The 11,344-nt window shown below is 36.2% G+C and overlaps 1 protein-coding gene across 2 annotated transcripts; it reads right to left on the reverse strand.

Moving 5' to 3' along the window:
* Nucleotides 1-1,033: 1,033 nt before the first annotated feature.
* On the reverse strand, nt 1,034-10,430 carry LOC121376252 (PDZ domain-containing protein 11-like). 2 transcript variants are annotated; one of them, XM_041504074.1, is made up of 7 exons: nt 10,259-10,430; nt 8,660-8,746; nt 7,489-7,545; nt 6,426-6,476; nt 5,777-5,824; nt 2,212-2,272; nt 1,034-1,815 (listed from the first exon to the last, which is right to left on the reverse strand). In XM_041504074.1, exons 1-7 carry the CDS (start codon nt 10,352-10,354, stop codon nt 1,760-1,762), a joined length of 456 nt encoding a protein of 151 aa, XP_041360008.1. In that variant the 5' UTR covers nt 10,355-10,430; the 3' UTR covers nt 1,034-1,759. The 2 variants fall into 2 exon arrangements, with proteins under 2 accessions (XP_041360008.1, XP_041360009.1); XM_041504075.1 differs by having other exon boundaries at nt 10,245-10,412.
* Between the last annotated feature and the right edge of the window lie 914 nt (nt 10,431-11,344).

An 11,344-nucleotide genomic window follows, 5' to 3' on the forward strand; every position in this document is an offset into this window, starting at 1 on the left:
GCGAGCACTCAACCGACTAAGCTGAATCCCGCCCCACAGTGATTGTCGACAGTAATCGAATTCTTTAATCATGACCAAGAACGTGGGGCGCCTCAAATAAAATAACTCAAAAACTCCGACCTCCAAACAGTTTAAGCAGTAAGAAAAATCATCTTCCTAGGAGAGGTATGTCAAAAATCATCTTCCTAGGAGAGGTATGTCAAAAATCATCTTCCTAGGAGAGGTGTGTCAAAAAATCATCTTCCTAGGAGAGGTATGTCAAAAATCATCTTCCTAGGAGTGGTATGTCAAAAATCATCTTCCTAGGAGAGGTATGTCAAAAATCCCAACTTTAACATTTTAAGCCTAAACAAACATTATCTTCTTATTATAGAGTAGGAAAAAAAACCTGTACCTTTTCATCAAGTGAGGGACACAGCACGTCCCCCTCCGACCCCCAGGGGTGTCAGTGTCACGGGAACCATTGTCCCCACATTTTTCCTCAGTGCTCAAAAGGCTGGAATAAAAAATTTGTTCTGTTTAATGACACCACTAGAGCACATGGATTAATTAATCATCGGCTATTGGATGTCAAACATTTGATAATTCTGACTCGTGGTCATGAGGAAACCTGTTACATTTTTTGTAATGCAGCAAGGGATCTTTTATATGCACTTTCCCACAGGCAGGAAAACATATGCCAAAAGGCTGGAAATGCCATATTTCAATACCCAAAATAATTTCTTTAGAAAGCATGCCCTCAAATTCCACTGAGGTTAGTACCCTCATGTATTTTCACCCCCAGACCATCGAATTGCCAAGGAAAATGTACCATTGAACACAGGTGAACCTGAATTTACAGGCCTAATGACAAAACAAAACGGGATAAAACAAATAATGTTTTTTTTTGTTTTTTTTAAAAGGCTTCCCTTTCCTTTAAAAACTGAATGTTTGTCCTGACCTGGTTTTCACAGTGATTACAAATGTCTTACATTCTACTTAAAGAAGCAACGTCACATCAAAGGCGTTTTTAAAAAATCCCAAAAAGACATACTGTGTAAAAAACCTTTTATTTACATTTGTATACATTATAACATAATGCTGTATAATAATGAAGCTGAAATACAGAGTATATATATATTTCTAATATTTAATCACTTAGAACACACCCTCAGTTTTTGTTTTCATCTCCCATAATGTACAATTCTTTAATTTCCTTTACATTCAAAAGCAATTATTTTAATAAAACTGACACTTCATGACAGAAAATATATTTCCAATGAATATGATTTCTTCATAAATCAAAGTAATGTCGGTAGACAACAGTTACAAATAATTCCACTGGTGAACTGTTTTAGTGTTAAAATGCAACAAGTAGTAGTTTTCGAAATACTAAGAACATGAGAGTATATTTAAACTTTGTATTAAATGTTTGTACCTTCCAGCTGTGAAATATGCTACAGAACGGAAAATGTAAAATAAGATGCCCAAAACCTTTTCTTCATGTAGTTGCTCCATACTATTCATAAAATTAGTTGTAATCCATGTAAAAATGCTTAGTGACTCATTTGTAACCCTATTACATTTGGTAGTAATGCAAATATGAATAATCACTGTTATCCAGATTCAGGCATTTTCGTTTAATTTGGTCAAAAATCATCCTCCCCCCCACCCCAACTAAAAAGGAAACCCCATCAGCCATCATCCTGGTGTGGAGACTTCTCTAGTTGCCAGGTTCCGCAGTAAAATGATATTACATAAAATGTCAATGCAGTTCTTGTCATCTTGGGTTAGCTGCTGTTGAGAAACGGTTTTTGTCATATGTCTGTTCATATCCTGAAAGTAAAACACCATGTAATTACCTCAGTAATAGTTTTCATTAGTAAACATATTTAATTGGATATTTGGCATTTCCAAATAAAACATCTTTCCACTAATTTTAATGTTTTGAATTTAGTCTACAAAGAATAGTAAATTAATATAAATTAAGAATTACTATTTAATATAACTAAAAAAGGACTGAGCATTAACTGGTGTCACTTCTAATATTAAAGGTATATAAATGAGTGATTTATTACTTACTAACAAAACAAATTCAGCTACATTTATAATGATGTGTGTAATATTTTTTATCATATGGACAACACAAAGACCAGCCAAAAGAAAAAATACGAGTTTAGAAAAGACTTTTAAATAATACAATTACTGACAGTTGGGTCAAACCATACCTACCATATGGAAAGTAGCGTACTATCATCTGAGTTGTTGTATTCATCTTTAGAACCCGCACAGCCTGAGTAAAAACAAATAATCAAATTAAAAAGTCCACAAAGACAGATTTTCATATTTTCAATTTAAATTATTAATACAAATACATGAATTAAAAATGTCTCAAGTATATCTCTATCATTTTGCGGAGACTGCCCCAGACGATCATTGAACTATTTCAGAACTGTCCAATCGAAATTGTAGAAGATAGGCTTTCACATTTTCAATGTTAAATTTTTATTTAATTGTTTTTTTATTTAATAAGAATTCAAAATGTCCAAAATATGTGTCTACTAGTTTTGGAGACTATCTGAAAGAAGCATTGTATGACATTTCAGAACAATCCAATCAAAACTCTAGAATATGAACAAAACCCATAATACATGATCAGGACCGTATTTATATGCAGACTCAAACTGGCAAAATAGTGGATGATTCCATGAATCTCTATCTAGTGTCTCTCTATAGGAAGACAGCCACACCCCAGAACATCCTTTACTACAGATTTCATCCTTCTTGCACTGCCACACTCAGACTAGTCAACTAAATCAAAACTAACACAGGACAGAGCTCACTGGAACAAATACAGCTGTGATGACACGCACTCATGAGTCACTGTCAAAACAGGGTGATATCAGGTCGTTGGAATAAGTCAGTTGTGATGACATCCACTCATGAATCACAGTCATAAATGAAGATAGTTTTCAATTTTGAAATTCTATTTTAAAAGTTTTACAATTTAATAATAATATTGATTTAATAATCATCCGTCCCCATACAACCGTAAATAAAATGTGTTGAGTGCATCCTATCCTTCCTTCCATTTGCTATTGGATGTCTAACATTTGGTAATTTTGACATATAATCTTAGAGAGAAATCGGGTGCATGTGCAGGAGGAGGGTATTGGAGGTCGAAACCCTTACTTGCCCAAGCTTAAAAAAAATTGAAATGTATTTTTTGGGGGAGCATGGCCCCATATAAACTTCGCTTAACACAGTCTATAACCTCTACCCCGCTGAAATCCGTGCACACGCGCCTTGGAAACCCGCTACATTTTTTTTTGGCAAGGGATTGTTTATATGTACCATCCCACAGACAGGATATCACATGCCATGGTCTTTTTATACCCGCTGATGGGGATCGATCCTAGACTGACCGCGCATTTCCAAAAAACACCTTTTTAGGTCTAAGTAATGAATAAAAATAACATATAGTCTTGAAAAATGTTACGTAAATCGAACACAGTACCCTCTTCCTCTACCACTAGAGTGTTACGTAATTAGTAACACCCCCTTACATGTAACGCGTATGCCAACAGCTGGCCATGTCAAAATTTCAAGGCAAATCCCCCACTCACCGACCCCTGGAAAGGCGTTGTACCATACCTCTATGGATATAAATATGTTTTGGAGATATGAGACGACCCCTCAATCAAGACAGTTAAAAAATTTCAAAAATTGCGAAATCTCACGTGATCTCTTGTTGGGGAATTGTATACTTGTGATAAGCCAATGAAAACTGAGATCAGTACAAGCCCGTCAAAAGTGTTCCACTTTCAAAAATCATGGCTTTGTTTTTGACCTGGATAAGCCAGCGTAGTGAAACCAATGCGGAGTGCGGCGTCATATATGCACCAAACGCAATTGGATTTTCTGTTCTATATGCTTAAATAATAAAAATATTCCAGGGAATGTAGTTTTAACCTCTGAGCTCCATATCCAAACTAAGTTGTATATAAGCAAAAAAACAAGTTGTGATTGTCTCTGTTAATGTTTCTTGGGTAACCTGTCAGATAAAACTAAGGGACGGGACATAGCCCAGTGGTTAAGCCCTCACCTGAAGTGCGGTTGGTCTAGGATCCCCGTCAGTGGGCCCATTGGGCTATTTTTCGTTCAACCAGTGCACCACAACTGGTATGCCAAAGGCTGTAGTATGTACTATCCTGTTTGTGGGATGGTGCATATATAAAATATCCCTTGCTACTAATAAAACAAGAGTACTGGTGAAGTACATGATACACCCATCAGGAGTTTGATGGAAAACCATATCTATATTAATGAATATGTTACGGGTATGATTCAATTGTAATTATGTGAAATTACAATGCGATGGATGAACAGTTTGTTTTAGACCAACCACTATTCTAAGTTGTTCCTACAGGATTTACTGTTGTGAGCAGTAGACCGTGAAACGTAGGTAACAGAGATCTAGTAATAGTACGCGACACACTGCCATCCCAAGTTGTTCCTACATGTGAGGTTTGATGGTCCTGTATGGATCTGTATGTAAGATACGGTCCGGACATGGAATTAATGTTATGTGCAGTAGAACGTGAATAGTAGGTCACAGTGATCTAGTAATGGTATGCGACACATTGCCATCCCAAGCTGTTCCTACATGTGAGGTTTGATGGGCCTTTATGCATCTGTATGCAAGATATGGTCCGGACAAGAAAAAGTTGATGGACGGACGGACAACGCCATACCATAATACAACCCATAGATGGGCGTATTAGAACGTAGCTGGTTTATTTTCTAAAACTGTATGTCAAAAATTACCAAAGATTTGACACCCGTTAGCCAATAATTAAAGGGACACACCCTAGTTACGTTTATTTGTTAACCATTACGGCATTGTTTTTCGCTATTAAACCCCATTTTTCACAAATAAAATTGCACTTTACTTACATTTTATTATTTAGAATACACATTTCCATTCACCTGAAGTGCTTTTTGGTAATCCTGATGTTTGTAAAACCACGAAATGCATTTTTTGCATTTTTTCACAAGACGTGTTGTCGAGAAAAAACCGGTAAGCAAGTGAGGTCCAATCTATTTTTAGAGGGGATATTTCCATTTCAATGTCACAGATGTTGGTATATCACGTGACCGTTATCATTTTGGTTCGGTTTGTTTTCTCGTGCATGGTTCCCGCAATCAACATCCGATCTGTTGTTGTTCATTTGTGAGATTTTTCTTCACAGTTCGTGAACATTTTCAGTAACAATAAAGTTCAGACAAGTAAGTGTCTCAATACAAAACGTTACAAACCCTTAAAACCAATAATTTTGCTAAGTCTTACGATATCTGGAGAGGGGATACAACCAGGACAGAACAGTTGGAACATGTCCAAGAGAGGTGAAACGAACGCACCCCAAGTCTGTGAAATTTGTTGTGACATAGGCATTGTTGTGCTTCGAGCGACATCTACCGGTGACATCAGAATACTAACTTTCAAAATTATTTCAAGCAATTGGGACATGGGGATTCCCATGGTATTTATCGATATAAAACCTGCTTTTTCACTCCATTTGATAAAAACGTGATCTAAGTGTGTTACAGGTTTGTAGATTAACCAAATTATAATTTATTTTCGCTGGATGGAACTAGGGTGTGCGGCTTTAATACATCAATGTGCTCTGTCATATGTTATATAATAAAAAAAACCTACTAACTGACATTTAGGGATTAACACTGTCAATGGTAACTGGTACTTGAGACAGCAATGTTTAATACTACAAAAACTCACTTCTGCATGTTCAATGACCTCAAAGCTGAAATCATTCACCATTAAAATCTGCAATGATAAAGGCATAACTTAAGGTCTTGAAACTATGAACAATTTTGAATCAATTATTATTAGTGCTTATGGTTTGAAAATCGTTGGTGAGTAATGAACTGCCCTTCTGAATTTATATAGGAGAGCAATTGCTGTGTCAAATTCACGGAAATTTTGAGTAAAATAAATCCACAATATCTGCATGTGATGAGGTGAGACATACATTGTAGCAAACACACTTGAATGGGAGCAATTGCTCATGTTAAATCATAAGGACTATTATTAATATATATTATTATTAAGTTTTGAAAAAAGCTACTAAAAATATCTGGACTACAAAAAACATTAAATAGATTTCACCTCAACATTTTATCATCACAACAATCATATATGCCTCACCGAGTGACAAGTCACAGTTTGTCACAAATTATGGTGTTTATTTCTCTTCATAACAATTGAAATATTAAGTTCCGAATTTACAAAGCCTGTTTTTCTTAAAGGCAAGTGTTTAAGTATTGTAAATGTACGTAGTACATGTAAGACATAAACAGGCTTTGTAAGTTCAGCCCAAATAATCTAACAATAACTGAGAAGGTTTAACTGATGTTTTAAAGCTCACCTGATCTCCTTCCTTTAGACCTAGCCGGTCAGCTTCACTGTTAGGCATTACCTAAAGCACAGAACAAAGTAAAGGGTCTGTGGAATATACTACATCTGCCGGTCAGCTTCAGTTAGGCATTACCTAAAGCACAGAACAAAGTAAAGTGTCTGTGGAATATACTACATCTAAGTTTAAACTTTTACCAATTTACTGCTACCATTACTGTGATAAAAGTGCACGCCTGATGTGTGGTTGGTATAAGATCGATACACGTAGGTAGGCCCATTGGGCTATTTCTCATTCCAGCCAGTGCACCACGACTGGTAATTCAAAGGTCACGGTATGTTTGACATTCAGTAGCCGATGATTAATAAATCAATGTGCTCAAGTGGTGTCGTTAAACAAAACAATTTTTTTAACCAATTTAGTGCTACTGTATTGTACATGAATGATGCATCAAGTAAATCTAGAGTTTGATTTCACTTTGAAGGTCACTTTGAAAACAAAATGTTCTTTGGGTGATGATGCTAAATATTGAATGTCAGTAATATAAGTAATAAAACCAGTCAAATATGTGTACTGGTATGTTTCAGGACTGGTGTTAATACTCTCAGTCGTTTTTGTAAATAGCAGATTGTAAGTTCAAACCAACAGTCACTATTTTTATCTCTTAGATAATGACGTAAATAAACACATCTGTATTTAAGGATTGTCTGTTACTTTTTAGATTCATTGGGGTATGAAGCAAACAAAAGGCATGAGTAAACTGTGTGAATTGGTGAAATGGTTCACACAAATGTTTGCCATGCTTTTTCTTTCATCAAAACACAATAGCAGACAATCATTAGAATTAAACTTGAAACATACTTATGAATAAAAACACCAACAACAATGTTCAATAACACTAAGTACAAATATAAAGTGACATCATCACGTATGACACTCTCTGATGATGAAATAGTTTTATGTTCATCGAGAAATGAACAAACTAGTATTGCTACGGCTGGAGCAATTGAATGGTGTTAAGCTGTAATGATTTTAATTATACTTTGATGATGTTAAAACATTTTATGTCACTAACCTTGGACACATAAACACCACAGTGATGTTCTTTACCACCTCGAATGTTGAACCCCAGCTGTAATAATAAACCACAAAAGCTACAGAAACCAGGAGATCATCATGTAGTTACTGTTATCGCTAAATTAAGTAAAAGTCCTTCTTTGGATGAACTTCCATTTGCCTCTTAGAAGACTTTAGGTCTACAGCAACTAATTGACAGTGTACGATTCATGAACAAAACAAAAACCATACACCTGTACATTAACATGCATTTACATATATAGACATGTATGTGTGTGTATATATATATACAATTCAGTTTCTCTCCAGTACAGTAAGGATTTGGACAGCAAAAGAGTGGCAAACTCATCCTTATGCAAAAGACATATTTAATAATAAATTTTCTGAAAGGCTAATTTAAGAACTGATATATTTTGCAGGGTTCACCATAGATAATAAAAAATAGCTAAATGGTTCTATGGCATAATTTTCACTAACAATTATAGTGCTTATCATAAGCTACCAATATCTCAAGATGTTTGGTTTGATCCCTTTAACATCCACAAAATGTTTCACTGTATATACTAGATGACTCATACATGTATGTATCAACATGTATGTATCCACTAAAGCTGGGCGTTATACTGTATATACCATTCATTATCAGTATCATGTCAATACTGATTTACCATACCTGGCAAATTTCAAAATTACGAAATTTTGGTATTGAAAAATATTTCATGCCATTTAGTTTTTAAAGCACTAACAGTATATCTGACAAATGCAAAACGGGTTGGGTATAAATTAGACAAGTCTTGTGTACGTAATTTAATTTTATTTAGATGAACTTAATGGGTGAGCCTTAACTCGGGCATGCATTTAAAGCGGAGTATACTAAAAATACCACTTGATATCAGTATCAATATTGGTTATGTGTCAATACCGAATACTGTACCAATACTAAGGTAGATCACCCAAAAAATAGCAATATCGATAGCGAACCTCAAATTTCAATACTGCCCAGCTCTAGTATTAACATGACTTACTGCTTCAGATGCTTTGTGTCGTATTAAAACCACTTTTCAATACCGCCCAGCTCTAGTATTAACATGACTTACTGCTTCAGATGCTTTGTGTCGTATTAAAACCACTTTTCAATACCGCCCAGCTCTAGTATTAACATGACTTACTGCTTCAGATGCTTTGTGTCGTATTAAAATCACTTTTCGAGGAAGGAAATCTCTGACATCATTGTTGTAATCTAGATGATCCATCCTCTGAAGAGACAAAATTCAGCTGTACATAGGGCTATTTAATATCTAACATTTTGATACTTAGGGGAGCGGGAGCGAGTGAGAGACAGGGAGAGAGAGAGAGAGAGAGAGAGAGAGAGAGAGAGAGAGAGAGAGAGAGAGAGAGAGAGATAGAGAGAGAGAGAGACACACACACAGACACACACAAAGGCAGAGATGAAAAGGGAGACCAAGAGATATACATGTGGATACACACAATTAAAGAGAAAGAGATTTAGACAGACAGAGACAAAGACAGAAACAGAAAGATGAGGGAAACCCACTTTCTCTACATAGACTACTCCAGCTGATCTTTTATATATGCACTTTTTTATAAACAGGACAGAACATACTATGTACTAATTATACTGTTATTATGACCTCTGGTGTATCACAAAAAGAAGTTTGTTTTGTTTAACGACACCACTGGAGTACATTGATTAATTAATCATCAGCTATTAGATGTCAAATATTTGGTAATTCTGACAAGTAGTCATCACAGGAAACCTGCTACATGTTTCCTAATGCAGCAAGGGATCTTTTATATGAACCATCCCACAGACAGGATAGCACATACCACAGCCTTTGATATACCAGTCGTGGTGCACTGGCTGGAACGAGAAATAGCCCAATGGACCCACCGATGGGGATCGATCCCAAACCAACCACGCATCAAGTGAGCACTGGGATACACCCCATCCCTCTGGTGTATCAGTTCAGAGACACTGGCTCCTACAGGAAAATGCCTTAATCCCTCAATGGTGATCGATTCTACAACATACCAGACTTCAAGCAAGGCTCTACCATTCAGCTTAATCCCACCCGCCTGCAGGAAGGATATCTGGAGTAGGGAGGGGTAGCAAATACTGTAGTGAGGGGGTCACAGCCTCTAGTGGGGGACGCTATTCAAATGTTTACCTTCATATAGAGTAGGAGAAAAAACATATTTTTGTCCTTGAGGTGGGTGGCTAGAATCCACTCAGTGAAAAAAACAAAAACACAGTTGGACTTTTTTCCTTTAATTCAAAGTGAAGATCATTTCAAAGTAAGTATTTTTAGGTCTCCATGAGCTAGAAATAGATCACAATACACGATTAGTGTGTGAAAACGTAATGGTAGTGAATATTTTGACCGCAATTCGTTCCGAGTAAAATTCCTCGGAACCGTTCAGAAATGCTAATCGCTTAATGGCCAGGCAGGATAAACCTCGCCACTGTGCTTGCATGCGAGGTTAATCTTGATGAACTAGCTATGGTCCCTCCCAGCCTCCACCATGAATAATGATTTTTATAAATAATTTCAGTTTGGTTTGACATAAGAAAAGTAAGTGTTTGGGAAATACCAAAAAAGATACTATTTTTGTGTGCAGTTTAGAAAACAATCGGCTCAGAAATAAATAACGTGTAGTACGTGTACTAAATTCGATGGTATAAAAAAAAGGCGTTCCCCGTGGGATGACTTTTGACAGAACCTATTTATTTACCGTCTGTAAAATACCTGTGCGTAAGGAATCCATGGTGGTGGGTGTTCATATGGCGGCAGAACAGCTTGGGCTATGTCGGGATACTGTTCGGCTGACATATGTGTTGTCATGCTGATTATATCTAACTAACGTTAATTTGTTTACAAAGCCACCGCCTTTAAAACTGGAAATAAAGCCGGAAGTTTACCGCCGACAGACAAAGACTACTATCACACAACTACGTCCAAATCATTAAGTGTGTTGTAAATCCCTCCTTTTCGTTTGACACTATTATTTGACAAGTGGACAAATGCATGTGTCGTATGTTCTTTTAGCCAAATCAGTGTATAGCTAAACCATTTTCTATGTCATAGGCGGACCCAGAAAATATTTTAGGGAGGGGACCAACATGGACAAAAAGGCACATGGACCGACTCTCTGAAAAGAACACACACACACACACACACACACACACACACACACACACACACACACACACACACACACAAATAATAATAATAATACAAAAATTCCAAACAAATTGTTCAAACAAAGAGACACTTTAATTTTTAGGATGGGGTAGAGCATCCTGGTTTCCCCACTCTAATCTGGCCTTGTAAGCATAGGTAAATCGTACAACGATCAAATATGGTCAAGGTGCTACATGGGAGACTCATAATGTTTGGTATCCCACAATCAATCTACCCCAACCTCAACCTACTTATAGTCTAGACTAATGTATATGTATCATAACTACAATATGTTTAATACCTAATATATAGTTTCTATTAAATGAATATGTTTTTGTTTTTGTTTTGTTTTGTTTGTTTGTTTGTTTGTTTGTTTGTTTGTTTGTTGTTGTTGTTTTGTTGGGGGGGGTTTGTTTGTTGTTGTTGTTTTGGGTTGTTGGGTTGTTTTTGTTTTGTTGGGGGTTTTTTTTGGGGGGGGGAGTTCGGGGATTTTTTGTTGTTGTTTTGGGGGGGGTTTTGTTGTTGTTTTTTCAGTGTGCTAGTAGATGAAGCGTAGGGTCTACGTAATACAATAAACATAATAAATAGAGAAAAATACACAAGTTGCCGTTTCATACCATTTATCTCACAACTCGTTGTTTCAAAACATAT

Source organism: Gigantopelta aegis, chromosome 6 (genome assembly GCF_016097555.1).
Source record: "Gigantopelta aegis isolate Gae_Host chromosome 6, Gae_host_genome, whole genome shotgun sequence".
NCBI lineage: Eukaryota > Metazoa > Mollusca > Gastropoda > Neomphalida > Peltospiridae > Gigantopelta > Gigantopelta aegis.

Bases quoted from the DNA above. Each gene is read 5' to 3' on its own strand.
- LOC121376252 (XM_041504074.1), bottom strand. From the start codon at position 10,354: ATGACAACACATATGTCAGCCGAACAGTATCCCGACATAGCCCAAGCT. The intron at 6,477-7,488 runs GTTAGTGACATA...TCTGTGCTTTAG, and splicing joins GTGGTGTTTATGTGTCCAAG to GTAATGCCTAACAGTGAAGC. The intron at 5,825-6,425 runs GTGAGCTTTAAA...TTATCATTGCAG, and splicing joins GTCTAAAGGAAGGAGATCAG to ATTTTAATGGTGAATGATTT.